A 25,958-nucleotide genomic window follows, 5' to 3' on the forward strand; every position below is an offset into this window, starting at 1 on the left:
GTTATAATAATACTTGTCAAGGCAAAGCTTTTATCATTTATGGGCAGAATGAACTATGCACGTGAGACTCGCAGAAGCTTTGTCGCTCAGTTACTAGTGTGGACAAAGCCTGTGTCTCATCACCCCTGTGAAAGAATTAAATATCTGCAGCTCTCAGAGGGGGCTGGTGGAAGCTGCTCCTCTTTTTTAATATTTCTGTTTTTGTAGGATCTATAAAAATTTTCCAAGAGATGTAGGGCAGGTTTTTGACATGAGCAAATGGCTTTTGTCTTAACAGCTATTACCCGTCTTGTGTGGTTGGTCCATAGCACCAAATGAGGTCATACTTCTCCTGAGATTAAATGCCAAGAAATCATGAAAAATGTTCAGTGATGGAATATTTCAGTAGAAAGAGTAATAATGTAACCCACTGTGGGGTGGAGGTGGTGTCACGTAAAAATTCATTCCTGACTCCTGGACAGCCCTGGTCAAAGCTATTTTTCGGATGACCTTTGGTCATCCCTTTCTTCTTGTTGCAGGCGTTACTCTCAGCTCATGATACTGTGGCCCAGAAAGATTTTGAACCAATCCTTCCGCCTCTGCCAGATAACATCCCTGAAAATGAAGAAGCCATGAGGATTGTCTGCTTAGTGAAAAACAAGCAGCCCCTGGTAAAGAAACTTTCTGGTGTTTGGATTATTTGAATGTGTGCAATAGGGTGAATAAAGTGTTTTGTATAAAGGGATTGTTTATAAGCACTGCTATTGAAATTATGTTAATTCTATTCTCTTTTAAATTGACCAAGACTGATCTTGAACAAATAAGACGTCTTCCTGGCAAACAGAATGGGAAGAAGGAAGTCTTGGAATTTGTTTTGCCCTTGTGAATTAAGGATTTTATATTGTTCTATGTTTGTGGTAAATATAGGGATTGGCACTGGAAAATCATACTATTTAGAGATGGAAGAGATCTATTACAGTAGGTTCTATGTATGATTATATGGAATGGGAGAATTGACAACTGGGCTGTGTAATGACCATTTTGTTCATGTCCCTTAACAAATGAGGCTTAAAGATCTTTTAATGTATTGTGCACCGTACTTATGGGTCTTGCAATACTATGCAGCTTTAAGGGGGAAAGGAATCTTTTTTCAGTAATCACCAGTCATTAAGCAAAAGAGACTTGCAAATTGGATGCAAACAAAAATTTGTTTGTTTTATGTTGCTAGGGTGCCACCATTAAACGCCATGAGATAACTGGTGACATTGTCGTTGCTAGGGTGATCCATGGTGGGTTAGCAGACAGAAGTGGTAAGTGTCATATGAACCACGCACTGAGGGCGGGTGTGGGGGAATAGTCTCTATTTTTTGATGCAGGAAAAAAAACCTCTCCCATTATAATCTTTAAGCACATACCTTGTACAGTTCTATATCGATAGCAGTAATTGCCTCACCTTGAAGTACTTCTGACTTTATTTCTCACTGAATCTCTCATTCTGTTGCAAATGTGTGGTATTTGAGAGAGGTGAGACAGAAAGCCCAACGTCAAACACAGTCTTAAAGTCTTTACACTGTGCACTAACACTTGGACAAATTTGGCCTGAGTTAAGCAGTAATACAAAACAGTGACACCTGATATGAGCACCAGCACGCTGAATGGCATACCAGAATTTGGATAACTAGCGCCTGGTCTAGTCACTTCACAATAAAATAGTTCCCATTACAGGTTGAACCTTTCTCATCTGGAACCCTAGTCCTGGATGAGAGAATTGCCAGATCACAGGAAGTCAATATTGTCTAGCCCATTTCCAGCACTTCCACTGCTAACTGGCTCTTAGAAGACATTTAGGAGTAAATCACAGCTAAATAACAGCACAGAACAGAACAGTGAGAGCCAGGACTGATGGCAGGAAACAAATTTTATGGGACTGTGCGAAACTTGGCCACACCCACGATAAGTGGTCATCCAGTTAACTAAAATCATGCTGGATTACAAAAGCTGTCAGATGAGAGAGTTCCAGATTAGAGAGGTTCAACCTGTAGTGTAGCAGGGACTTTGCCTTGAGGATAACTTCATCAACATTGTATGTGGCAGCTGAATGAGATCCTGTTAGGATTAATTAGTGTACATTAGAGAAAATCTGTTTAACTGAATTAAAGGGGAAGGTACAATTACCCCTTGTGTTTGCATGATAGACCGTGATTTTTGCTTATCTTCACCAAATATATTTCTTCAGGAACTAAAGAGGAGCTCAAACACCTATTCACTTCCCTTCTCCCCACTGCTTCCTGTGAATAATTAATAATTTCAGATCTAGATTTGCACATTCTAACTCACCTTATTACTACAATCGTCAGTACCAGAACTCTGAAGCTAAAAACATCAGTTTTGCAGGAGCTCTAGTTTGGATAAGAACACATCACACTCTGTAAGCCCTTTTCACTGTCATTAGTTCTCAGAATGCTATACAAAAAGAGTTACTGCATCCATTCTACAGTTAGACAAACTGAGGCTCAGAGAAATCAAGTCAATTGCTTATGATTACCAAGTAAAGCATGTGGCAGAGTTGTCCACTCTACCACAGCACAATCCTGCTTCAGATCTGAAATTCCTGACTCAGGTCCAGATCTAGGAGAGGAGTAGTTCTTATTTCAGGGCTGTTCTTCAGTATTCCACTCCACAGCTGAACTTTTCTGAGAATCACATCTTCTCTATAATACATGAGTCTTCTTTCCTGTGTCTTTTTATTCAAGGGCTGTTGTATGCTGGAGACAAACTGGTAGAGGTGAATGGCGTTCCAGTGGAGGGACTGGAACCAGAGCAAGTTATCCACATTCTGGTATGAAATTAGCATCGCTCTTTTTTTATTATTTCTTTGTAGCTCAAGTATAATTATCTATCTTCGGGATTACACGTTCCTTAAAAAGAGCAGCCTAAATTTTCAATGTAAGATCCTCAAGGGAGGAACATGTGCACAAAGCAATACTTTTGTCTTTAATGTACAGCTTTGCCTGTTGATTCATTTTGAGTGACGTTCATCCTGGGTAGTGAACCAGCACATAGTATATGTGCTGTTTGAGCTCTCCAAACAGGGTCTAAATAATAGAATCATACAATTCCTAACCCTTCATTCATTTCTACAAAATGCATGACTCCTACATTACCAAGTACTGTCAGAAACAACTTAAATTAAAATCACCTGGGTCAAAATTACCAAATGAAGATCACTCCATGATGCAATGTCCCTGATGCTTGTTAGCTTTCTCCCCAGGTTGCAATATTTAGTATTCTTGCTTGGCATTAACAGCTAAAAGGCCAATCAGTGAGGTTCCACTCTGGTGGTTGTCTATTCCTTTCGTTTGTTTCTTTTTTTTCCCCCCTCTATTTGCACCTTTCTTCAGGTGCACAATATGCCATTAGAAATGCAAACTTCACCACAGCAAAAACTCTATAAATCTTGAAAACATTTTTTCCCTGCAAGTATGCTAGCACAGGCCAGTCCTGTCTAGTTACTTTAAATTAAACTTCAGAACTAAAATTAATTGTGAATTGATACTGAACATATATGTAGTAATAGTATAGTAATATGGAGGGGGTGTATACATATATAGTAATAGTATAGTAATATATAAACAAAACCTATACTAAAAGCAATTGGAAATCTTAGCAAAGTTCTAAAGTTTCCCACCCGAGTTAAATCAAGCTTTCTTCTTAAGATCTTTGTTATGACAGTAATTCTGTGCATGGTTTTGTGGTGGAGCTAAGCCTGTGGTGTCCAGTACGCTCCCCATTCACCACATGTGGCCAGTGGGGCAGTCAGATGTGGCAAATGCGGCTCAGGAGAGCCACATACATGGTTCGCCCATTTGGCAGCTCCACGCACATGCCCCACCACATGGTGGTGGGACAAATGTATGGTGGGGGCAGCTCCTCTGGGCTCCAGCCCAGGGCGGCTCCAGCTGCAGTGAGTAATATTGCGGCAGTGGGGGAAGGGGGGGCTGTGCCTGGCTGGGGAGGTGCCTGCCTAAGCGGGTGGGGGCAGCACCTGCCTGGGGGTGTGGCAATCCGGTGAATTTGTCTTGGACGCCATTGAGCTAAGCAATTTCCATCCTGTAGAAAGAATATTTATAATGGGCTTTTGGAGCCATAATTCATCTTGCAGTGATGAAATTTAAAAGGCTTTCAGTGTATTACCAGTAGCAAATATATTTTGACCCTTTTTTCTTCTTTCCCTTCTGAAATCTTTTAGTCCATGTCCCAGGGAACAATTATGTTCAAACTGATTCCAGTTTCTGATCGGCCAGTCAGCAACCAAACAACAGTAAGATTGATTTACTTTTTTCTTCTAGATTATTATTGTTGCTGCAGATGGTTAACCCATTAGACGTCATTGGGCAGTCTGCAAAATATGATATATGAGAGTAACGTTCTTTAGAAGACATTTGTCGCTAGCCCAGCTCACAGAAATCTCGAATGACATATTTTGCCTACCCATATTTCTCCACCAAAAGTAAAAGTTTGCTGTAAGTAATGTAATTCAGCATAACAAGCTGTGGTGTAAAGTCAATGGTAGCGAAGGCATCTCTGGAGTCTTCCAGAGAGAGAGATATGGTCAAATTGTTCACAGTATACTTGGTTTTTCATGAAAAGAGTTGGATTTTGGACCTGCTGTTCTTCTCATTGAAGTTAATGGCTAAACTTTTGTGGACTTCATCTGAAGTCAGATCAGATCCTTAGGTTGTAACTATACACACATACACTGCTACTAGTAACAGAGAGTAAGCCGTGCTAGTCTATACACTATCAAAACAAAAAGCAGTCAAGCAGCACTTTAAAGACTAGCAAAATAGTTTATTAGGTGAGCTTTTGTGGGATAGACCCGCTTCTTCAGACCATAGCCAGACCAGAACAGACTCAATATTTAAGACACAGAGAACCAAAAACAGTAAGCAAGGAGGACCTTGATTATCTTTTTCTGATTTGTCCTCCTTGCTTCCTGTTTTTGGTTCTCTGTGTCTTAAATATTGAGTCTGTTCTGGTCTGGCTATGGTCTGAAGAAGCGGGTCTGTCCCACGAAAGCTCACCTAATAAACTATTTTGCTAGACTTTAAAGTGCTGCTTGACTGCTTTTTGTTTTGATACACTGCTACTGTATGTGTTCTGAAGAAGCTCCCTTCTCTTCTGTCTGTGTCTCCTGTATCAGCTCTTTGTGCGAGCAATGGCAGATTATTGGCCTCTGCAGGATCCAGCCATACCATGTGCTGATGCAGGCTTGCCCTTTAAAAAGGGTGAAATCCTTCAGATTGTTGACCAGAATGATGCTCTCTGGTGGCAGGCCAGGCAGGTCTCAGACCTGAGTGCCTGTGCTGGGCTGATACCGTCTAACCATCTTCTGAAGAGGTAAGGAAATATACGGTTTCTGAGCTCAAACTGGCTGAGTCAGTTCTCTTAAGTTTCATGAGCTGAACTTAGCAATCATAGAACAGATTGATTGTCAGTAAAGACGCACTGGTGCCTGACCAATAACAAGCAGTCCTGTAGCACCTTAAAGACTAACAAATTTATTAGGTCATGAGCTTTTGTGCGTAAGACTAGTTCTTCAGATGACTGGACTAGACATTTAGAATCCAGGGCTTATATGTAAGGGAGGCAAAGGGGGCTACGAGGAGAGGGTCAGAGAGTAGAAAGGAGTGCCTGTCACTAGTAGGACCAGTAGATGAAGGAAATTTAAGTTGGATGTGTTCAACTCCTGAGGACAACAAAGGTGGGGAAATTGTCCTCATAATGCATAAGATAGATGAGATCTCTGTGAAGGCCTAATTTAAATGTGACACATTTGCAAATGAATTCCAATTCAGATGTCTGCCTCTGTAATTTTGGATTAAAATTTTTCTGTAGAAGAATAGCTACTTCTAAATCCATTTTTGAATGTCCTGGAAGGTTAAAGTGTTCCCCTCCAGGCTTATGTGCATTCCAGTTCCTGATGTCAGATTTATTTCCATTCATCCTTTGGTGCAAAGACTGTTCAGTTTGCCAATGTACGTGGCAGAAGGGCATTGCTGGCACATGATGGCATATATCACATTAGTGGACATTCAGGTGTAGGAGCTCCTGATGATATGGCTGATGTGTTTCGGTCCTGTGATGGTGTCACTTGTGTGGATATTTGGACAGATTTGACAACGGACTTTGTTGCAGAGATAGGTTCCTGGGTTAGTGTTCTTGTGGTGTGCTGTGTAGCTGCTGGTAAGTATTTTCTTGAAGTTGTGTGGCTGTCTGTAGGAGTGAGGGAACATGTTGAAGTATAGGTTGTAAACTCTCAGTGGTGTGCTGGAGGGGTTTAACCTAGAAGCTGTAGACAATGACAAGTGGTGTTCTGTTGTTTTCCTTGTTGGGTTTATCATGAAGTAGGTGACTTCTGTGTACTTTTTTGGCTCTTTCAGTCTGTTTATTTACTTTCCCAAGTGATTCAAGTTTTATGAAGGCTTCATAAAGATCTTGTAGGTTTTTTCTGTCAGTGGGATTGGAGCAGAGATGGTTGTATCTTTAGGGCTTGGCTGTAGACAATGGATCATGTGATGTGTCTTGAATGGAAGCTGGAGGCATGTAGGTAAGAATAGTGATCGGTGGGTTTGCAATATAGAGTGGTGGTAATGTGACCTTCATTGATATGTACTGTAGGGTCCAGGAAATGGATCTATTGTATGGAATGGTCCAGGCTCAGATTGATGGTGGGGTGGAAATTGTTGACATCCCTGGGGAATTCTTCAAGGGTCTTCTTACCATGGGTCCATATGATGAAGTGTAAGTAGAAGGGCAGTAGGGGACAGGTGCTGAGGAAGCAGTGTTCTAGGCACAGCCATAAAACAGTTGGCATATTGTGGGGCTATGCAGGTGCCCCAGAGCAGTGCTGATGACTAGAATAAGATATAAAGTGTCCCCAAATCGGAAATAGTTGTGGGTGAGGACAAAGTTGTGTAGCTCAGCCCCCAGATGTATTGTGGCATCATTGGGGTGAGTGTTCCTGACAGGTTGTAGACCATAGTCTTGTGGACAATTATAAGCCTTTTGTATGTGTCTTCTCCTGTTTTAATAGTACTATGAACGTTTGTATGGAACAGGATTTTTTTTGTAAGTAATTCAGGTCAGAGGCATTGTCTTTATATTTGTGTGCAAAGCCCCTAACATTGTCAGCACTATGTACATAAACTAAGGTAAATAGCTTCTGACCAAGATTAAGGACCCTGGTTTCTGAGGACTGTCATTTGTGATACAAAATATGCAAAGGAAAAAATCGGAATATATGCCACAGAAGCATAATTATTTCTAAAAATCACTGTAGTGTTTTAAAGATATCTGTGAAGCATTGATTGCTTTGTGTTTTCATACTCATAACTGAGTTGACATGTTTACAAAGCTACCGCCCTGTTTTCTGCATATGGTCAGTTTACATTTAGAAAGGACCTTTTCATAAGATGTTGCCTCTGTACAGGTCTTTAGCGCAGTCCTGTAACCATGTCATCCTATCCAAGGTGCAATAAATAAATAAAAAGCATAGTGTGCCCCTAACTGGTCCTAACAACTGCATACTGATAAGCTCATATTTTTAGAGGGGGAGCTGTGTTAATCTGTAGCTTCACCAAAAAAACAAGGTGGGGAGGGGGCAAGGAGAAGCAGTCCAGCAGCACCTTAAAGACTAGCAACTATATTTAGTAGGTCATGAGCTTTTGTAGATAAGCATGTTACCTAATAAATAAGCTTATATTTGTGACTCACATGGGCCCAGAGGGAGTTGTACTTAAGGCTTTGTGTCAAAGATCACACTACAACACATTGCCCGCTTCCACCCATGTGCACTGCAGTACTGTTAATAATGCTGTTCTTAAGGACATGCATTAATATAGGACAGGACCTTCAGGCCAATAATGTAGAATATTGGTATTCAGGCACGTCTGATAGGATGCTGGCTTTCCTCCAACAGCTGCTGGAGAAGTAGAATACTAGCGATGCTTTAGCGCTTTTTAACATTGCTTATCCTTCAGGTAAATCTGAGCACTGATGTAATTTTGTGTGCAGGCGATAGAATGGAGCATTTAAGTAGGAAGTAAAGCAATGCTGAACTGATTTCTTATTGTCATGGGTTCCCTTCTGTTCAGAAAGCAGCGAGAATTCTGGTGGTCTCAACCCTTCCAGCCTCATGCCTGTCTCAAATCAACAATATGTGAGTGCAGAATTCTTCAGCTGCCATTGAGGGTGGGGGAAAAAGGGGCTGTTTGTTTCATCCAGGAATACAAAAAGTAAAAGTGATAAATGAGTTTATATACTAAGAATCGTTCACTGGGCCACATTGTGACCTCAGAAATGCACTCAGAACCTGAACTGAAATCTGTGGGAGTGGCAGAGGTATCTGAATTTGGCACATAACCAGTTTTGGAATCTAAGGATCATTGTTATTAGAATACAGCATATTTAGGATCCGATTCTGTAACTTGTCGAGCCTCTTGAACTCCCATTGCAGTCAGTGGCTGCTGACAATACTCAACACTTCCTGGAATTGACCCTTACATGTAGGCTATTCATAGCAAGAAATGTCTACTCTTTGTGTTCTCCTAAAGCATTTGTTAGACAAGTCTGTGGTATATTTCCATGGAAGGGAGACTAAGGCATTACTAGCAGTTCTGTACTAGAAAATACCCTGCAATGTGTCATATGCAGCATTTCAGTTAACAAAATCCTACTGTTTCATTTTTCATTCTTTCAGGAAATAGCCTCTTCCTTTTAGAACAAGTTTGACAGTTTTAAATTGTATTTCTCTTATTAAAGCTGTCTCTGTCCTCCTTTCAATGCTAGTTCATGGCCATTTTTAGTTGCCTGGTGCTTAAGATGACATGAAAAAAACAGATCTAACCAATTGATTCCATTGGTAGAGCAAGAAGCCAGAAGTGCCCCTCACAACTAAATTCTCATTTTAGAGTCTCTAAATGCAATAATTTCCCAGCCAGGAAATATCTTTTCCTCCTGCTTCCCCTTTCCCCCTCCCACAACTTCTCTGTTTTGGTGACTTTCATTAATACTTGCTATTACGTTGATCCATGAGAGAAATTTCATAGTTAAGTCAGTGCTCTGTAATTTCAATTTCCAAGAGTTTTTCTGCTGCAGTAGATTTTACTTGGTTAACTGTAGCACTGGCAGTCTCCTTAGCTGTTTTGTTTATTTTTAATTGCTTCAATGGATTTGCCATGTGCAGTGAGTACTGTGGAAGAAGGTAAGAGATGATGGTTGGGATTTCTACATTAGATCCAAATGCCTCATGTCTGTTGCTGTGTCCAGCATTAGCTGGTATCTGACTGTACAGAATACTGTCTGTTTATAAAGAGTCAAAAACGACTAGCTGCTACAGGTGTACTGACAAGGATACGTCGGAATTGGTGGGGCCAGTTTTCCCTTTACATCTCTGCCGAGTCCATCTACATTGTGCATAAATAGGGTGACTAAACAAATGCTTCGTTGTGGGTCCTTAAAAATACCCATAGCTCAACAGTCATGTGTCTGATCAGCTGTTTAAACTGGAAAACCAAGAACCTGTGTTGCATGGAAAGGGGAAGGGGCCAATTTTAATGCAGACAGGAAGGTGTGTCCATTTGGAAGACAAAAAAAAAAAGCCTTCTCTTTCTCTAATTTCTGCAGCAGCCCCCTAAGGCTGGGAGCAGCTGGGAAACGTATATTTTAAAAAATAAAAAGTAGTAGGGGAGTGGGCTTGCTTCCTTACTACAAGATATTGGGGCTGAAGGAGACATTATTGTGGGAAAACCTATGAACTGGGTATTGCAGCAGGTCAGATTAGGTCAAGGGTGGGCAATAATTTTAATGCCGTCCAAGAATTTGGTAAGTAGTCAAAGCCCTCACTCTGTCATGATATTCATAGAGAAGTTGCTGGGTCTGGGATGGAGGCGGGGTGCAGAAGAGTGTGTAGTGTCGAAGGGTGTTGGGGGAAGGAAAGGGTTGTGAGCTGGAGCAGGAATGCAGGAGGGAGTGCAGGGATTTGGGCTGTGACTGAGGAGGTTGGTAGGGGATTCGGGTGCAAAGTCTGGAAGGGGTTATGGTTCCAGGAGCAGGAAAGCAGAGGGTTTGGATTACCTGGGATTGGGGGGGCAGAGGACTGGGGGAATGGAGGGACTGGGATGCCAGAAGCAAACTCTGACCAGGAGACATTTACTTGGGCGGTTGCCAGTCAGCAGCACAGCTGGTTCCTCAGCCAGGGTCCATGCCTCCCATGCCTCAGCACTGGCTTCAGAGGCCATGTGTGATTGCCTGGAGGTGAGGGTGGAACTAGGCATGCTGCCTGCCCTGCAAACAGGCAGCTCCCATTGGCTGGAAACCAGCCAATCAGAGCTGCAAAATTTTGCTATGCGTGGGGGCAGCGCACAACGCCTCTCCCGTCTCACCCTCAGACTGACCATGCTCAGAGATCTACTCTGAGGGCAGAGCAGGCACGGGGCAGGCAGGGAGCCTCATGGAGGCTCCTGCGGGGCTCTGGCAGCTTGGTGGGCAGTGGGACAGATCTTGCTCATGGCCCATATTTTGCCTGCCCTTGGATTAGGTGACCACTTTAGTCCGTTCTGGTTTTAAAATCCGATGAGTCTACTACTGAGGGCAGTGCAGAGCGAGGGAGGCTGATAAGAGGTGACTGTGCTATTAGAGGAGCATCTCTGACCTTTCTGCAATGAATGTGGCACACCTGCCATGAAGTTCTTGCAGCTGGGTAGCTGCCCTTTCATGGGGCCAGTCTGCAGAAATATATGAGCAGTAGGACAAAACCATGTGTTTTGAGCTTAGCAGGCACTGAAAACCAGAGTATTCACCCTATTCTTACATGAACTGTGGGCAGAAGTCACCAGGGTAGTGTCCTGACATTGTGGTTCTTGAATTAGTGAAGTTTTTACCAAATTGGAAGACATGGCTCTTCTCGCTGTTTTCGTTGCTGACTCCTGATGTACAGTCTGTGATACATAAGGTGTGTATCATCTTAGGAGTTTCATGGCATGTTTAGCCCTCATTGTACTTTCCTCCTGATGTTTCAGGCAAAGTATTCCTGTTCACCACCCATCATTGCACTCTCACTCCTGATGTTTCAAACAAATGTTCATCATTTGTGTCAAACCATTTTATCAGGTGCTAGGTTGGGACGTCCTTGTACTGCCCTGGTGGAACGTACTTATGTGTACCACATGTTTTAGCAGCACTAGCAATACTGGTGCTGAGTTCATGTCACGGACGTGGGCTTGCAGGCAAATACCTGCTTTTAACAGGGCCTGCCTGATACTCATAACAATTCCTGACTTTAGCTCAGGACTCAGGCCTTACACCAAGTACATGCTCCAGGCCCTTTCTTTCTCTTGCATGAGCCTCTAAGAGTTGACCAGTCTGGCACGTGCAGTGGAGAGAGTAAGCTGATAAGGATTTCAGTTTCAAGCTTCCAAGGGATTATTACAAATACAAGAGAGAGACATTTTAAAAGCTTTAACTTTACAATTTTAATGAATCAATTTACATAGCATTTTAGAAAAACAAACATGCAAAATATGCAAAGGGTATTGGGGAAATGATACTAGTTAGAGATGATCCTTCTGAGGTAGATCAGCTGAAATACAAATACTGCATCAATTCAGATGAATTGCTTCAGCTAGAAGATTCAAATGAGATGTTCTTGCCTGCTAGCTGTGAATCCTGTTGATTATTGGTGGTAGAAGAAGCATCTATTGAAAGAGAAAGTTATTGTACTTTAATGATGCACTATTGAAATACTGAAGATGTTTTAATCCAAATTGAGCTATTTTTGCAGTGGTAGGGGATTTACATTTATTCTGATGTTTGTCTTGAATTTGGTGGGGTATTTTTTCAATGCTTTTCACAGTCAAATTATTTCCTTTCTCCTTGTCCATTATAAGCTGCAGAGCATGACATGCAGATTGATGAGAAGTGTGTAGAAACAGGTAACTGACTTTATTTAATGGGATTTGCCTGTGTCTGCAACAATATACAAAATCCATTAGTGTTTCTTGCATAAAATGGAAAATGCTCATGTATAGAAAAAGTCCGGTTTCAAAGCACTGTGGCCAAACGCATTGCAATTTTGGTTATAGTGAATTTCTGCTTGTAGTGAAGGTACTTGATGGAAATGAATGATTCTTCTAAATACACACACAATTCAGTTTGAGATCCAGCGCCTTTACTATGGAGTTTTTTGACTCAGTAGTCTAAATTCAGAGCTAACATAAAGTGGCACAATGTAGTTGGTTTGATTTGGCTCACTAAACCTATAATGAATTAGTGTGGTTTTATAGACTTTCTGGAACTCACTGCCACATGGTTTCAATGAAGTAGAAGTGTAGCAGGATTCAAATATGAAAGGAAGTTTATCTACTGATAACAAGACTATATAAAAATACACTAATACAGATTCAAAAGGCAAGAACTTCAGAAATGATTCAGACCCTTGCAGCACTCTGGAGCTTGGGCTACCAAAGCACAAACCAAACTCTTACTAATGAGGTTAGACAGGAAGTTTTCTTGGAGGTAAGTTATTATGTAACAGGGTTTCTTGCACTGTCCTTTGAAGCAACTGAGAGAGGGCATTCTTGGAGACATGATACTGGATTATATGGAATGCAGGTCTGATTTCAGTAGGGCAATTCTTATCTTCCTAAATTGCAGGATCTGTTTCCCACTGGCTAGTGCTACATTCACTCCTAGTACCAGCAGCTTGATGCAAATAAACAGTCTTGAAAATGCAAAATGCTTGCTCATTTGCATGTTTGAGCCTCTTATTTGCATATTCACAGAAGAAAACAAGCAGTGTAGACGTAGTTCTGCCAGCAAAAACCTCTTTGTCAGCAACCCCTTGTCCCTGATTTTTAACAGGGATAAGGGGATGCTGACAAAGGGGGTTTTTGCCAGCAGAATCACATCTTCACTGCTTGATTTCTACACTGAATATGTAAATGAGCAGCTGAAATATGCAAATGAGTGACCATTTTGCATTTTAATGGCTGCTTATTTGCATCAAGCTGCCGGCACTAGGTGTGGGTGTAGCCCCTGTGCTTTATATTTCTCAATGCAAGTAAGTGAGGCATTTGAGTTGGGGATGATGTTGTTATCAGCATTTTTAGATACACCATGTTGATGTCAGGAATGTTAACCCTGTGAATGGGATTGAATGAAATACAAGGAGGTAGATGTGGTTCACTGATGGCAGAGAGGAGGAAAAATCAAAACACCAAATCCAGACTGCGTCAAACTCTGATGGATATTTGGATCCCGATTCTCACTTTTCAGCAACTTTTGGCAGAAGTATGGATCCAGATTCTCACTTGGCAGCTCAAGATCATTTCTAATGGAACTAAAAGAAAGGAGTGGAAGTATGTCTGAGAGCCTTATGTGGTTGGTCCCTGTGGTATTGAAGGGGAAATCATTTCTGATGTGATAAAATTGTATTATTCAAAAATAGTATTTAAATGAAAATGTATTTGCTGTTTTTGCTATCTGGATGACTTAAAAGATGAAGAAACTTTTGAGTCTGGTAAGTCAAATTCTTCCTGCCTAACTTCAATTCTATTTCATCCTCAGCACTCTCAGACAAGTAAGAGTATTCTGCCACCCCCAAATAAAAGCAATCAGACTAAAGTGGAATTCTCTTTTGAAAAGTGACTTTAGAAAATGGTACTTCTTTACTCAATAGAACTTCTCCCTGAATTTATTCAGAGCCTTATCTGGTGACCACAGTGACAGAAAAAATGTTTTACTGCTGTTTGTTCCTGTTAGACTTGCAGACCCTATGTGCACAAGGAAAACTGAGTTTAATCCTATTGCTTCTTGTGCAGCAGCAATAATCATGTTTACTAAGCTCTAATCCAGTGGTTCCCAACTGGGGGTTCCTGGACCCTTGGGGGTCTGTGGAAAAAAATAAAAGATGGATAAAATGTTCATAGAAAATAAGTTTTAAATAAATTGCAAAGTTAGTCTTATTTTTTTTTATTTAAATATTTTCCAGTAATGTTAATTGCTTCCCAAAAATGTTGTGGTTTCTATTTTCATTTAATGAAGTGTACATAGTAGCTAGAACTGGCTTTGATGTGGGGATGATTGAGGGCCCGCGAACGGTTTGGGGGATGACTAGAGGTCCGCACTAGTGAGAAGGTTGGGAACCGCTGCTCTAATCCATTACACATGTGTAAGCCCCAGGTGTCAGAGGGGATAACCAGAAGATAATGGGATCACAAAATATAAGTGAGACCCTCACTTTGACCACAGTGTTTTTATTAGTGTGAATGAAGAACCAGTTTGATTATTAAATCCGAGGTTACATTTGCAGAGTGGGCACAGAAACAAATATATTATTGTAAACTGAGCCCCTTACATATAGAATCACTGAGCTACAGTAATCATGGAACCTCATGAGGTCACATTTTTACAATCACACTTTTGAAAGTGTCCTGCTGTACATATTCCATTGTGCATCTGAAACCCTACAGAACTTTTAGAACAAATTAGATCCTACATCACTTAAGTTTCTCAGTTCAAGTTTGCTGGCTTTCTTAGTTTGGTTAAATTACTTGCCCTCTTTTCCGCCCCCACCCCCCTGCTGTGGTGCTGCTGCTGCACAAGGGTACCCAGGGTATGAACATGGGCTGTTCCCCATCTGCTTTAGCCCAATTCATAGAAGCCTCATTCTTTTCTCTGAGAACAAACCTGAGGCTTACAAAACAGAATATGCTTCCATCTCTGCGCTCGGCTGCTCATGCAATGGCTGCGTTCCAGGTGAATTTTCACAGATTCTGCTCATTGTCTGAGTCACCTCTTGGCTGTTTCCAGGCAGCCAAAGAAAAAGGGTTCAAAGATCGCTTCTAGCTCAGGCCTGCACTCTTACCTTGAAAATGGAGTCATTGGAGCAGCTATATGTTTCACTTTCCACATACACTTTGGAGAATGTCCAAAAACATTGGCGCACCATCTTGTGTAGGGATGTAGAATTCAGGTCTAAGTTTTGTGCTTTGTCTGGCATGTGCTTATTTTAATTTCGGGTCTGCATTGTGTGTTTCAGAGTTTGCACTCAAATTGATTTGCATATGAAATGGACTAGTTTTTCCTGCTTAAGCTTGGATTTAGTCTCCTCAGAGCCCTAATTTTTCACCTCTCTCTTCTTGTTTGTACATTCTTATCCAAATCGCCAGAGGAGCTTAAAGAAGGTAACTTTTGTCTCCTGTAGATTTTAAACACCAATCTGCTAAAAAAGCCAGAAAAATGTGACAAACAATAGCTCAGTTACTTGGTGCACTGAGGCCTATTATAGTACATAATGGTTGAATTTGCTTGTTAGCACTAGGTGGAGAAGTCAGGTCAGGCAGAAGAACAAATAAGAGCTCCGGAGGGAATGATCATGGAAGGTGACATAGGCAGATTACAATGCAATTTTACTTCACTCTGATCCAGAAGTCTGTTATCTTTGCTAACAAAACCATAACTGGCACGTCTTCAGACAATACTCCATAATCCCACTATTTGTTAGACTGCTCACTATCACCAAAAATGGGGTGTTACTAGTGTATACCTACTGGTGTACACAGGCAGGAAGCAAAGCTTCTGAGAACCTGACAGAAGTGAAGAGTAGAATCTATTGTCAAGTCTCCTATGACTAATACTGTGCAACCTACAGTTACAGTTTTGGTGCTTAATTTGTTCGTGATTCACCCATCCATATAGTGTCTAGTCTTAAAAGGTAACCCTGTAGACATGGCTGTTGCTTTCCAGGTGAACGTAAGGAACAGGTGTAAAAATGAGAACAGGAGATGGAAGTGAAGGAGATATGCTAGGATTCATGAACCTTATTTCAGTGACATGATAACTAAAGCTATGATTAAGTCATGGGTATTTGTAGTGAAAGTCATGGACAGATCACAGGCAAGAATAAAGAAGTCATGGGTCAGCCAATAACCTGTCCATGCTGATCTCTCCATTGTTGGTTTGGGGGGGCAGTCTGGGGCCATGACACTGCTGCTGCTCATTCTCAGGGCAGGGGGCGGCCTGAGGCGCTACTGCTGGGGAGCAGAAGGAGACGCAACCTGAGGTGCAACTGCTGCTCCTAGATGCTGCTCCATGGCTGGGGCAGGACTATCTGCCTGAGCAGTGGCTGGTTCTGGGGCCTCCCCAGATGCTGGGGCAGCCCCAAGGTCATCTGCGCAGCAGTAATGGGAAGTCAGAGGTCCTGGAAAGTCATGGAAGCCACAACTTCCATTGTGAGGTGTTAAATCACAGAAGTCCTCTTAAAGTTGTCCTCGGGTGCGTTGATCATGCCTCTGACACCTGCCTTCCTGCTTGCTGCGGCTCCCCACCATCCTGTCCTGCTGGACCAGATCCTCTAGTCTCTCCCAGACAAGACAGAGAGCTGGGATTACCACCCTCTTGCAGAGCACCACAGACACTGAACTAGCTGAGCTGCAGGAGGTCTTAGCACCCAGAAAACCAACCCTCAAATGGGAAGAAAAATCCAAATAAATCTATTTTATGCCATGTAAAAGTTTTACACAGAGAAAGGTAGTTGTAATTCTCTGAGGAATGTGTCACCTGAAAATTCTTGTCCTTTACTCTGGCATGGCTCCACAGCTTCTTCAGAGCTCTTTGTATCCTCTTAGGATGGGCCAGTTAGTTTCAAAGATCAGCTGAAGACAAATGACTGACTGTCTCCCATGGCTGAAATAGACTTTCCCCCAGGACAGGAACACTTTGTTCAGCACCACCCACGCTCACGGAAAAATACCAGGTTTAACATGGATTCCACTATTGGGTAGCATGGTCATATTACCTTCTAGGACCAACCACCATTTGGGCTGAAAGGACAAACACGACCATTCACAGGTTGTTGACTTGAATACTGTGTCTTTGTTTCTGGAGCATCAGTAATGGTCCTCTTTAGTACATTTAAAATTATAAACCAATCCACACTTCATATTTCTAACTTCACATATAAATTTTATACATGCACAAAAGTAGGATATGCAGATTCAGCAGACTGTGACAGTGAAACTGATGTTGCATGACCTATTGTGCATATTCATAAGCCAGTTCTCATAGTGCAAGAGGGGGCCCTGTGACATCCATAACCTCCATGAAAGACTTGTACCCTTACTTACCATTAACTTAAATATTTCCAATTCTGTGATGTAGAAGATTAGAGGGAAAGTCAACTGACTGTTCAGTATTCACCCTTTTTTCTGTTTCCCACTTGTTTGCTCTTCTTGCTCCAGAAGAGGAAGAATTCAGTGGATTTGGCCAACGGGTCTTTATTGGTATGTTGTGATTAGTGATGAGCAAAAGGTTTAATTGAGACTGGATGCTTGTTTGCCGCTAAATCCAACGTATGTGACCTTTCTCAGACGCATGCCTCTGCTCTTCCCCTGATGATTCCCTGACAGTGTGTGTGTGCGCTCTGCTTTTCTAGATTCCAGTTACCTACCCGTCCCTTCCAGCTCCTAGCTAGTTGGTTCTTTTCCAATAAGCCAACCTCCCCAGTAGGTTATCATAACTTAGCTGCACTAAGCTTCTGGCCCTTCAGCTCTTCTCCTTATATTTCATGCTGTGCTGTGAACTGTCTCGGGGGCTTTCCCAAGCTATACACTGAAAACCATATGAGGTTTCCATTGCTGGTGTTGAGGCCAAGCAGCAAATCTGTCTCTGGCAAGTGAACTCCAGAACTCTTGCTGAAACAAAGGTTGACTTCAGTTGAGAAGTTTGAAGAATGAATTTTTGGACCTATTAAATTTTCCAGAATAGGTCTCCCCTTCCTAATGATGAAAGAGAGAGCTGGAAATCTCCTTCTGGTTTTGTTTTGCAGATTCATTTTTGTGGGGCTCTAATCCGGATAAAATTTAGAGTGACCTCCAATACTTGTGCTCCTTGTTTGAAAAGCTGAGCTAGGTTCAGAGACTCCACTGAATTGTTGTATCAATAAGTAGAAATATTTTTTCTGTGAAAAGCTACAATTCAAAGTGTGTTCTATGTTGCATAGGGGGAGTTGGTTCAGATAGACAAGTGGTGTCCAATAGCAATTCAAGCATTGTCACACTTGTGGTTGTCGTCCTTCTGTATTTGCCATGCTCCCCCTCCAAATCTGTGCCCTCCCACCAGAGTCAGGCACCACGAGCCGCCTCCTCCAAATAAATTCCCCCATTCTCCCTCCAAATTATTGCCCTCTCCCAGAGCCAGGCACCCCCCGCCCCCGGCAATGCACAGTGATTCACCAGAGGCTGCCGCTGCAGGAGCCACACCAGGGCTGTGCTGGAGCGGGAGCCATGGCAGCAGGGAGCCCAAGCCACAATGAGCCTGGAGCCATGGTGGGGCCTGAGGAAGGAGCCGCTGCCACTCACTGGGGCACGTGTGCAGAGCAGGTGGAGGCCATTCACATGCGGCTCTGAGGAGCCGCATTTAAAGGCTTCAAGAGTCACATGTGACTCCAGAGCCCAGATTCACCACACTGTGGTGTCCCATTCACCACGTGTGGCAAGTGGCCAACGTATTGGATATCGTGGAGATAGACAAACAGGTTATCACCTGCTGCCAGTGCTTGGCTTTCAATATCAGTCTCTTTCTGCCCTTCCCAGCTGGTTTCCGTAGAAGCATGCGTCTGTGCCGCAGGAAATCCCGGAGCAGCCAGCAGTCCTGCTACGCACGGTGTCCCAGCAGCTGTTACAGCGCAGTAACAGCCCCTTATGAGGAGGTGGTGAGATACCAGCGACATCCTACAGACCGAAATCGACTCATTGTGTTAGTGGGTATGTTTCAGCAATTGACAGGAACAAGCCAATCATACAAGCTCTAGTATGGGAAGTGTCCTTGCTGCTTGAAGGCCTCACAGAGTGAGAGAGTCAATAAAAGCCCTGTGCCCTGGGAATCCTTCCACTGACTGCAGTGGGCAGCGTCATGACTGTAATAAGGTATTTCTTAAAGGTCAATCGACCCAAAATTTGACCTACATTTATTTTGCCAGACATCTTTTTTATGACGTCTCTGTGCTTGTGTGCAGTGTTGTTGTTCCAAAATCTTACCTTCAATGGGTAAACATTGTCAGCAGTGCCATACTCCCAGACAATGCTCCAGTAACAAGTATTGGATGAAAAGGGGAACAGAATCCAGTTTAACTTCTTGGGAGTTATTCTGTGAATAGTACTGATAAAACATCTATAACCCCTTTATGACAAATACCCTGAAGTGATGCTTTATAGGACTATGGTTAAGAACAAACCAACCAGCAATGGAGAGAGGGATGTTAAAAACTCAGGTAAGGAATCTAAACAGATGTCATTGTGCATCGAGTCGGATTTTCTCTAGCAAAGTATAGAGCCAGCCTCAGGACAAATGGGCATTCTGGGCAAACTTTCTTAGGTGCCCTTTAAGCTGTGGGTGCCCGCTCAGTAGGCTCAAAAGCAGCAGGGGGCGCTGTAATGGTGATGCAGGTGTCGTGCTGCCAGGAATGGTGACGAGAAAAATGTGTGAACAACTGGTTCCTGCCCCACAGGAGCTGGTTCCTCCCCGCTGCCTCCTGGGTGGGCCTTTCAGCAGCCTCTTGACCATAGCGTGCCCCCACTCCCAGCAGCCAGGGCAGTCGTTTTCACTGCCCAGCCATAAGCCAAGCATCGTGGTATGGGACGGGAAAGTTTTAGATTTAAAAACTGTTTGGCTGGAAGCTGCTGGTATTTTGGCTGGGTGCAAAAACCTGCATGTTTGTGGTGAGGGGGAAAACCTCTCACCCTGCCTCCATCCGTACATACTTACATATTTAATTTCAATAGGAATTGCTGAGCCCTCTTCAGGCTTGGCTTTATTGCTGAAAAGAGATGACCTGATCCTGCAGGGTACTAAATAGTCACAGCTGCTGTTGAATTTAGTGGGTGCCTTGCACCTTTCAGGATCAGGCGGTCACTCAATAACCAGTAGGACGTCTTTGTCACACTCCTACTAGTCTGATTCTGGAGCCACAGGTGTTGGTAGCTGTTGGAGGGGTGCAGGGCAGTTTTTGACACACTTTTCTTTTTTGCCACCTCTCCTCATCTGCACCGCAGCAGGACCTCTCAAACTGTGGCACCTCCTCATGGATTACTACTCTCCACTGGGGATGGTCCTGGGCAAGGCTCTCCCAAGTGTTGACACCGATTCTGCACTTTTTCAGGCACTTATCTAGTGCTGCCACCACCTGGGAAGCCTGGGGAAGGAAACAGCAGCCTGATTTTCCATGCCAGTCATTTGCTTCATCTGTTCTTGCCTATGACAACACCTGAACTTGTTATTTGACTTACATGATCTTCTTGTAGTTTGTGAACCATTTTCTGTAGAGTGCCAGTCAATGCACCAGAGTTACTGTGTGTAGCTTTTTTTTTTTAAATATCCAGGTCCTTCGGGGGTCGGCGTGAATGAGCTAAGACGGCGGCTAATTGGAATGAACCCTCATCTTTTTCAAAGTGCTGTGCCCCGTATGTGAGGTGTTCTTTTTGCTCTCTAACTTCCTGTCTGGGGAAAGAAAACATGAAATATCATGTCCCTCTCTCCTGCCCAGCTCCACCAATGGAGGGAAGGGGCAAAAGGGGCAATTTCATCAGGCTTGGTGGACTTAAAGGATTCCAGGCTGCTACTGCCACCACCATTGCTGTAATCCTGCGTGGGTGACAGGCCCCTTTAAATAGAACTGTTATAGCAGGGTGGTAGGACTGCGTGGAGTCCTGGAGCTCAGATCTGTGGACCTGCAGGGCAGGAGGTGGCCTTGGAGGCTGCAACCCCTGTGAGTGAGCAGGTAGGGGAGAGCTGGCCTTGGAACGGAGGGAGAGGGCAGGCTGGAAAGAGGAGGAAGGAGTCAAGTTCTGGGGTAGAGCTGGGTATGGGTCTGCAGGGAGCAAGGGCTGGGGGGTGGGTTGGGGGGGACAGCAGAACCAGGCTGGAATGGGGAAAGAGCAGCAGGGTGGAGGCAGAGGCAGAGACGGCTGTGAGAAAGGAGCTGAGCTGGTGGGAGCAAACATGGGCTGGGGGGGCAGAGGAGAGGAGCTGAGCTGGGCACAGTAACAATGGAGGCCAGAGCTGGGCAGGGTGTTACTGGGAGGGAAAGAGGGGAAGGAGCTGAGCTGGGTAGGGTGTTACTTGGAGGCAGAGAGGGGAAGGAGCCAAGCTAGACACAGGACCATTGGGGGCAGACGGGGCTGGAGTTATTAGGGGGCAGAGAGTGAAAGGAAAATGACCTCCAGCCAGGTGGAAGATGGGGCTGTGACCCACCTGGGATCCTCTGATAGGAGTGACAGTGGACCTGTGGCTCTGTCTGAGGAAAGGAAATGGGGGGCCCATAGATTATGCTGTCCTGGAGCCCAGAATTCCTGTCAACGGGCCTGTTTCTGCCACAGAATATTGATAGACTCTGCTGCAGAGCTGATTTCCTTATTAGTCAAGAAAATTGTGCGGGCTCTGAATGTATGCATTTGTTAATGGGGCACAGGCATCTAGATTACAAAAAATAAAGGGAAGTGTGGATTGTTAAAAACTACAGGAAAGGAGAAAATTCTACTTTCTTTTCCTGGGCTTTGTTTAACATAACTGTCTTTTTGGCCAGTTTTTCCTGTAGACAGGGGAAGAGGAAGGATGACCTTCTGGTTAAGGCATCATTACTTTGATTCTTGGCATGCTTGGGTTTGATTTTTGGGAATGCCAGTGAATTACCTGCATGGACAAGTCCCTTTAATCTCCTTATGCCTCATTTTTCCCCTTAGTAAAGTGGGGCTCAGGGGAGTGGTGAAAATAAATTAATTGCATGTTTGTTAAGAAGGTTTCCAAATATGAGAATGAGGGCCATATAGATAACCAAATAGACCAGGAACTAGCACACCTTAAATTCCCTCTTAGCATACTACATCTAAAGCAGTTTCATATAATTTCTTATCTCTGACTTGAATTGAAAGAAATTTGGTGTCTCTGCTCACACAGTAGGAGGGTCTGAAGGTAAAACACCACAAGTGTAAGACTCTATATCCCTATGTTAATACAATATTAAAATGATAAATTGGTCCAATTCCTCAAATTTAATTTCTGTGAGAAATCTAGGAAATGTAACACGATATAAAGTGGAGTTGTGCAGGTAATTGTTAAACTACTTGGCTAGGGCTACACTGTAGCCCCTGCTCGAAATAAGTTATGCAATTTGCGTTGTGTGACTTGCATAACTTATTTCAAACTCAGTGCTGCTACACCACACCGGGGTTAGAAATAAAGGGCTATTTTGAACTTGCTCCTAATCCACATATGAGGAGGCTTACTGAGAATGAAACACTGCACTCAAAATAACCCTGCTATTTTGAGCATGGTGTTTGTCTGCATGGTTTCTGTTTCAGGAGACAAAGGTATCCCAACATAGGAACTGTAGTGTAGCCTTAGCCCTTTAGGATAGTCTTAATGCACTGCAAGGTTTTATTTTTTGGCATATTGATGATGATAAGGGGAGAGAGAAATCAGCAGGTGCCTTGCAATGTGTACAGCTCCACTCTTGTCAGAAATTATAGGAGATACATATCTCCTAGAACTGGAAGGGACCTCAGAAGGTCATCTAGTCCAGTCCCCTGCCCTGGTGGCAGGACCAAGCACCATCCCTGACATCTATTTGCCCCAATCCCTAAATGGCCTCCTCAACGATTGAGCTCACAACCCTGTGTTTAGCAGGCCACTGCTCAAACCACTGAGCTATCTCTCCCCTCATATTTGTCAATGAAAGCTGATTTTTGTTGACAAAGCTGTGTAGTGTAGCAAGGTCTAAATCTAATGGTTTACTTTCTCTTCAAGAACAAGGCTCACTGTACTTAAAATAGACCCCAAAGGCGAGTTGGGGGACACATTCAGTTTTGGAAGTTTTACTGACCTCACTGAAGTGTAGACAGGGTTTTTGCTGTGGCTAGAAAGTTGAAACCATTAGTTTTCTTATTTCCTTTTGATAACTTGTGAAAATGAACAGTTTTAAAACGTATACATTCCCATTCCCAGAAATGGAGTTTGGGAGTCCTGCCTTTTCACGAGGAACTTTGTTCTCAAATTGATTTATTGAAGAATTAAAAAAAAAATTCTTGTAAATATTTTGTTTCTTAAGACACCACACGTGCTCAGAAGAGCTACGAAGAGAATGGTCGTGAGTATCACTACATCTCAAAGGAAACCTTTGAAAACCTGGTGTATAGTCACAGGTAACTCTGAGATTCCTATTGCTTTCCTCTCTTCACTTCGAAAGTTCAGTATGCCCCAAGGTGGAGATAGTCTCGTGCTTTAGCTCAAATGCTGGCAGTCAGAAGACGAGAGTTCTTTTCCTCTCTGCCACAGACTTATGCTGTGAGCCTTGAAATAGACACATACTGCACTTCAAGTCCACAGCTAACTTGGGCTTGCTGAGCTCAAGCTAAGGGGCTGCTGAACTGCAATGTAAAAGCTTAGGCTTGGGTGGAAATCAAAGTCACTGTAGGTGGAGGATCTCAGAGCTAAGGCTGCACGCCAAGCCTGAATGACTATCCTGCTATTAAACAGCCTGATGTGCCTGAGTCAGCTGACGCTGACCAGCAGCAGATGTCTGTCTGCTGTGTATATTCCAGAGCCTTCCCACCCATAGAATGGTTTGAGGCAGCTGCCCCAGGCACTGTGCTTCTGGGGGCCTGTGACAACCATCCCAACTATCCTATGGATGGGACCCACAGAATTACCTAGGGCCAAGATCCTGGCATGGGGCACCAGTGGGGTTCATCCACTCTGCCCCCACACTCAGCTTAGCACTGAGAGCTGGAGTGGACCAGAAGTCTGCTCCACCCTGATGCCCCTTCTCCTGGCCCCCTGTGCTTCCAGGGGTATGGGTGCGGAGAGGGGTTGCTGGAGGCCCTATACCGTCCCAGGGGCAGCCCAGGTATATTCAAATACCCTTGGGCCCAGATTTTCAACATAGCCTCTCCTTTTGACTAGGTTGGTTTTTGACTGCCTAATTCTAGTAACCTCAGACCTGATTCTTTAGAAGGGGCCAAGCACCTGCAGTTCCTGTTGACTTCAGTTGGAGTTGTGGGTTCTCGACACTAATGAAAAATCAGACTTTACATTTCTAAAATAAAGCAACCAAAATCAGACCCTGATCCCACGTCCAGCTCTTTGCTGGCGGCTGGGCCTTGCAGTCAAACGTCCCCATGGTAAGCACCGGAACCTTTTTAAGACCACATTTTCCAGAGTGCCCCTCTAACTTCTATGCTGCAGTTTCCCCATTTAGTAAAATGAGGATAATAATTACCTAATGCAAAGGCCTATTGTGGAGTATAATTCCTTAAAGCATGTAAAACACTTTTTCGAGTATGTCTACACAGCAAAAATCGTGCAGCGTTTAAGTATTACAGCTTGGGTCTACAGACCCAGCCCAGAAGGTCTGTACACTGTTGCGGGGCTTGGGATGTTGTTTGCTGTGTAGATGAACCCTTAAAGATCCCCTGGAGGTTGACGCTACATAACTAGGAAGTATTTGTTAGTTTTTGTCTTCACTGTAAGTAAATACCAATGGAGAATTTCCACATAGCTGTCTTGAGATCAGTCAAAACTATGACCTCTGAACCTTTTCAAATATGGTTCCTGGAGCAGAAGTAGGCAGAGCTGCATAATACTGGAGTCTATTCAGAGACTGGAGATTTGGATCTGACAGTCTTGCTGTACTCTAGATTTTTATCCTCAGCAAAGGTGTATACATAATTCATTTTTCACAGAAGATTAATCATCCTTTAGCTCTTCAGTCTCTTGCAGATTTTCATTGCTAAATGCAAAATTTCAGAGGCTCTTACTGAAAGGATCTGCCTCATTTCTCTTCTCCTGTCTCGCTTCTTTTGCAGAATGCTGGAACATGGAGAATACAAGGGACACCTGTATGGCACCAGTGTTGATGCTGTGCGAACAGTTCTCGATGAAGGGAAGATCTGTATAGTGGATTTGGAACCACAGGTAAATGTGCTCCCATCGGTCGGAACTGGTGTGGTGGAAGCGGGGGGTACTCCATGGATTTGGAACCACAGGTAAATCCACGGCGCAGTGGGACAACCAGCAGTGGCTGCAGAACTTCTGCATGCAGAAGGACACCTTCATGGAGCTCTGTGCCTGGCTCACCCCTGCCCTCCTAAGACAGGACACGGGTCTGTGGCCCTCCATCCCCGTGGAGAAGCAGGTTGCAGTCACCCTGTGAAAGCTCCCCACTCCCGACAGCTACTGCTCCATGGGGAACCAGTGTGGTGTGGGGAAGGGCAGATCTAAGACTTGCACTTCATGAAAGAGATATTATCTACAACCTACAGATTATAAGAGCATTTGAATGAGCAATGTTAAAATGAAGGAAACAAGGAGCAAAACATGCATCTTCCAACAAACCTAGGTTTAAGCCCTCCTCACCAGGTCTGCAAGCCTGCCTGCAAAGATGCTTTTTCTTCTTTTCCTAACAATCCTTGTGCCCGGAACAGCATCCCATGGTCAAAGAAACTAAAGCCCTTTGACACCACCTGCACAACCAAACCTTTACCTAATTATGTAGCTGATTGTAACCTTTCAATAGCCATGTTAAAATTTTTAAATTCATTATACTTAAAATAATTTCCCATTTCATATGGTTCCTGAATGGATTAGTGTGGTGCAGATGCTGACCAGTTTGTGGGATGATAACAGGCCGGTTGATGGGATGGGGGGTAAAAGGAGGAGATTGCCCCTGGATCTGGCAATTCAAAGGGACCCATAGCCACTGTTACTGCAGCTGGAGCTCCAGGCCCCATTGAATTGCTGTGGAGCACTGTACTGCTGCTTCATGCACAGACTGGAGCAGGGTGGGGGGAGCCAGAGGGAGGGCAGGGTTGACTGCACAAAGCTCTGCCCCTTCCACCTTTGGTCCAGCCCTTTCCAGGGATAGGTTC

At 43.6% G+C, this 25,958-nt stretch overlaps 1 protein-coding gene across 1 annotated transcript in view; it reads left to right on the forward strand.

The window, feature by feature from the left end:
- Positions 1–25,958, forward strand: part of MPP4 (MAGUK p55 scaffold protein 4) — a 41,631-nt gene that overhangs the window by 12,237 nt on the left and 3,436 nt on the right. The window contains exons 6-20 of the mRNA XM_075000875.1: positions 519–650; positions 1,208–1,289; positions 2,733–2,818; positions 4,229–4,300; positions 5,183–5,379; positions 8,136–8,200; positions 9,227–9,244; positions 11,934–11,972; positions 13,538–13,558; positions 15,210–15,224; positions 17,280–17,321; positions 18,633–18,803; positions 20,418–20,498; positions 23,141–23,234; positions 24,897–25,005. Of these exons, the coding sequence (XP_074856976.1) occupies positions 519–650; positions 1,208–1,289; positions 2,733–2,818; positions 4,229–4,300; positions 5,183–5,379; positions 8,136–8,200; positions 9,227–9,244; positions 11,934–11,972; positions 13,538–13,558; positions 15,210–15,224; positions 17,280–17,321; positions 18,633–18,803; positions 20,418–20,498; positions 23,141–23,234; positions 24,897–25,005 (1,224 nt within the window). The remainder of the gene's footprint in view (positions 1–518; positions 651–1,207; positions 1,290–2,732; positions 2,819–4,228; positions 4,301–5,182; positions 5,380–8,135; positions 8,201–9,226; positions 9,245–11,933; positions 11,973–13,537; positions 13,559–15,209; positions 15,225–17,279; positions 17,322–18,632; positions 18,804–20,417; positions 20,499–23,140; positions 23,235–24,896; positions 25,006–25,958) is intronic.

The sequence above is a fragment of the Carettochelys insculpta genome, chromosome 8, assembly GCF_033958435.1.
Source record: "Carettochelys insculpta isolate YL-2023 chromosome 8, ASM3395843v1, whole genome shotgun sequence".
In the NCBI taxonomy this organism is placed as follows: Eukaryota; Metazoa; Chordata; order Testudines; family Carettochelyidae; genus Carettochelys; species Carettochelys insculpta.